The sequence below is a fragment of the Lupinus angustifolius genome, unplaced genomic scaffold (assembly GCF_001865875.1).
Source record: "Lupinus angustifolius cultivar Tanjil unplaced genomic scaffold, LupAngTanjil_v1.0 Scaffold_147_84, whole genome shotgun sequence".
Taxonomy (NCBI): domain Eukaryota; kingdom Viridiplantae; phylum Streptophyta; class Magnoliopsida; order Fabales; family Fabaceae; genus Lupinus; species Lupinus angustifolius.
The window spans coordinates 1-3,958 of NW_017725840.1; the positions used below are offsets into that span (position 1 = coordinate 1).

Here is a 3,958-nt window from a genome sequence, read left to right on the forward strand (position 1 = left end):
TATATATATATATATAAGCATGTATGTCCGGTTTAACCGGTTTAATCACATGCGGTTTAATTACTGAACCATTGGTTGAACCACTAAACCAATACCCTCACCGGTTTGATGACGGCCCGATTTTAATAACATTGGGTAAACTCCAAGTGAGGATACCAAATAATTTATAATAATAATTTGAACAAATTTCTTTTTTTACGTGTTAAACACTGATATTTCTTACTGAATAACTAATTCATTTTAGAGTATAAAAGTGTTTTTTCATGAAATGTCTTTCCTAAAAATTGAACATAATCTTTAATCTTATCCTATATTTATAATTCTAGTAGAGTCTTATAACACTCATTCAACTACTTATTAGTCGAATGAGTTAAAGTTAAAATGAAATTATGTACAATTATTTTAATATAATATTGGGTGAAATGCCCAAATAATTAATAAAAGAGTTGTCCCATTTAGATAAGGATTTCTTATTTAAAAGTATATTCCAAAACAATAAAAATATATTATTAAAAATAATAATTACATATTCATTATTTTTTTTTATTTTTTTTTTATTGTGATTAGTTTGGGATGTATTTTGTGATATAATTTGAAACTGTATATCCTTATATGTAAATTTAGCTAGCAACTTGTACCATTTTTCTTCAAATAATATTTGTGACATTGAATTTTGAAGATCAAAATTTCAAACTTCAGCTATAACCCTTATTTCCTTTTTCTTTCTTGCTTATTTCTAATAGCATAAAGCATTACCCTTTTTGATTTTATTATTCCTCAGTAGAAGTAGATAGTACCATTTTTATTGCTTCTAGTACAGAGTTATTACACCTTCCAACATATTTTTAACATTGCTCTCTAGGTGGTAGTGCTTCTTCAATAGGGCCAGAAACAAAAGGTTTGATCTTCAACTTGGAACCCAAAATTACAAGAATGTTCAGGATTTTCATCATAACAAGCATCTTCAACCTTTGGTAAGCATGGGAGAGTAAAAAGCTTTTCACTAAGTTCATCCTCATCATCTTGTGAGAAATCTGAGTTGTCTTGTTCAAATGCATGAGAGGAATCAGTAGCAGTTTCCATAACAAATGATGAAGGGTGGTTGTTTCTATCCTCAGTGCTATCAGAATCAAGAACATCACTTTTTGCTGAATTAGCATCTTCCACCTTGCATGTTACCATAATGGGTAGTTGCAACTTGGATTCATTTTCAGTTGTTTTTGGTGTATTTGATGAGATTAAATCCTTCATAATAGGTTCTTCTTTGTGGTAGGGTGTGTTGACAGCATTAGGGGAAGATGATTTGTCATCTGAATTCTCTGTCTCTTTATCTCTTGGAATCAATTTGTTCTTAAGTGAATTTACCTGTAGCAACAGCATATATATTGTACTTATTCAATCATTAATCTATTAGTGGCAACGATAAAATATTAACTTTTAATAAAGCAAGGAAAATGCTTGTCAAAAAATGAAATAAAATAAGCCAATGGAGTCGGTGGTGAGAGGTTTGAGACCACGGGTAATTTGTATGTATAAGAATATTTTGTACCAAATTATGTATTAAACCATGTCATATACTAACGAAAACATGTTAATTTTTTTATTTTTGTTTTAATATTATTGGTTCTGAACATGATTTAAGACATAGTTTGCCAGATAAAGTAAAGGTGTACCAATCCTTAATTAATTAAACTATGAAGATCTCAACTCATTGGATGACCACAGGGTGGATATATCCTAATTTTCTGATTTTACACTTGATTTCACTTTGGAGTAGCTTTTTCTTTTATGTAATACAGTGATAAGTTCATTATTATTTCAAAAATTTAAATGAAATGAAATAAGTAGATTAGATTAGATGATAAAATAGTAACAAATATGTATAAGATGTATGTAGAAGTACATAGACATTATTATTCTTAAAGTAAAGAGCCTATTAAAGTAAAGAGCCAGTGATAAAACAAAGAAAAAAAAGCTTAATAAAGAGTATGTGACATTTTTTACCTCATCTTTTAACTTCTGGTTCTCTTGAATAAAACTTTCATAGTCCACTTTGAGTCTATCAAAGCTAGCTTTCAATGTGCCATACTCTTTTTCAAGCTGTTTGGTTTTGAACCTAGCCCTTCTGTTTTGGAACCATATAGCCACTTGTCTTGGCTGCAAACCAAGCTCTTTTGCAAGTTGGACCTTTCTTTCAGGTTCAAGTTTGTTTTCTACCTCAAAGTTCCTTTCAAGAAATTGAACTTGTTCACTTGTGAGCCTCCTTTTCTTACCAGGTTGATGAAGGCATGAGTCATAGTCTTCATCACAGTTTTCTTCCTTGTCTAGTGCTTGGAAAAAGAGCCTCTCTCTTATCCTGCTGCTACTAATATTCTCAAAATCAATCACTGATTTTGGACCTGAAAGGCATGGTATAAAAGTAAGATAAACCATATTAAAATCTAATCATATATTCTTGTGTAAATTCTACTAGGAAAATATAATAAAAGAAGTATTTTTTTATCTGTTTTAATTGGAAAGTATAATCATCAATGAAAACCATATAGTCTTTAAACAAATCCAATTCCAACTTGTTTATCTAGTGGTGTATGGTCCCATTAGATTTTGGGATGATAAAAATTAAGAATTCGATTTCTGAAAGTGATATTTATTGGAAAAGACAACCATGTATCAAAAATAATTAGTTCTTTACCCATGGAATGAAAAGATATTTTTAGTAGTCCAAAAAAAGTTATTGGTTGTATTCAAAACTTCTAAATTGTAAATATGATTGGATCCAAAATGAAGTACCTTACCTTATAGCTGTATGGATAAGATACCTTATTAGATAAAAGTGCATTTAACAATGTTGTTTACCTACACTATAAAAAAATCCAACTCTTATTAACACCCTAGAAGGAGTAGCAAACTTCAGAGTTCAGATTGTGAAATTTAGGCAAGGTGCAGAAAAAAGTACAATACCCTTGAACTTTGAAATCACCAACTCCAAGAAAAAAGACCATAAAGACATAGAAAGAGAGTTTCAAAAATCAGGAGCCAAACATCACCTTGGAAAGAAGCAGGGTCAGAGTTGTGAACCCAGAGGGATTCAAGGACTTCAGAGGAGCAAGGTAGCCTTTCATTTTGGAGCATATCTGTCATGTTTGGACCCCCATAAAGCTTGCCACTTGCCATAGGCACAAGAAAGAATAGCCCAATGGAAAATTGCAAAAACAAATTGGTGGGTTGGTGTGGACTTTGGAGTATTATTGTTAAGGAGACTTTAGATTAAAGTGTCATATTCAATTGATATAAGTGAAAAAGGGTGGTGGAGTTTGGTCTAGAATTTATGATGAAAGAAGAAGGTTATGAGTGATGAGGATTGGTGTAATGTGGGGAGAGATCATAACCATAACTCAGAAAGTGAAGTCCATGCAAAGTTAAGAGACTTGTCAGATGTGAATAAATTGAAGGGGAAGAGGCTGAGGCTGAGGCTGCTTTGTCCTTGTGAGTGTGGAATTATGGGTCAGAGGGGAGGAAGGTTAAGAGAAGAGTTGAGAAGTTGGAAATATTTTGTTTTTGAGAAAGAGAAAATAAAGGAAATAAAGAGAGATTCTTCTCTTTGAGGTGGAGAACTTTGATGGGGTTATAAGGAGGAATTAGAGTAATGTTGTCCGGACAATATCTCAAATCTGATTTCGTATTAACGAAAATATGATATATTAGTTAAAAAATTTTTAAATATTCGTTAATATTATTTTTAGTGTGAGACAAAATTTAGGATATTATTCAAGACAACCAATCTTTATTTTATATGAAGAGTCTTCGTCTGATTATAGGATAGGGCAAGTCTAGAAAAAAGTGTTCTAAATTACCATATTGCACATTCTCATACATCACTTTCTTATCTTTATATCTTTGGAAAAATAAGTATAAGCACCACTTGACTTTACCTTGCATTGGAATAGCCATAGTATTT

The 3,958-nt window shown here is 31.3% G+C and overlaps 1 protein-coding gene across 4 annotated transcripts; it reads right to left on the bottom strand.

Annotated features, from left to right (window-relative positions):
* Nucleotides 1-715: 715 nt before the first annotated feature.
* Nucleotides 716-3,607, bottom strand: LOC109340208 (homeobox-leucine zipper protein HAT5-like). 4 transcript variants are annotated; one of them, XM_019577820.1, is made up of 4 exons: nt 3,048-3,607; nt 2,005-2,399; nt 1,330-1,365; nt 716-1,266 (listed from the first exon to the last, which is right to left on the bottom strand). In XM_019577820.1, exons 1-4 carry the CDS (start codon nt 3,172-3,174, stop codon nt 877-879), a joined length of 948 nt encoding a protein of 315 aa, XP_019433365.1. In that variant the 5' UTR covers nt 3,175-3,607; the 3' UTR covers nt 716-876. The 4 variants fall into 4 exon arrangements, with proteins under 4 accessions (XP_019433365.1, XP_019433363.1, XP_019433364.1 ...); XM_019577818.1 differs by having other exon boundaries at nt 716-1,034; nt 1,065-1,365; XM_019577819.1 differs by having other exon boundaries at nt 716-1,264; nt 1,304-1,365; nt 3,048-3,606.
* Nucleotides 3,608-3,958: the final 351 nt, after the last annotated feature.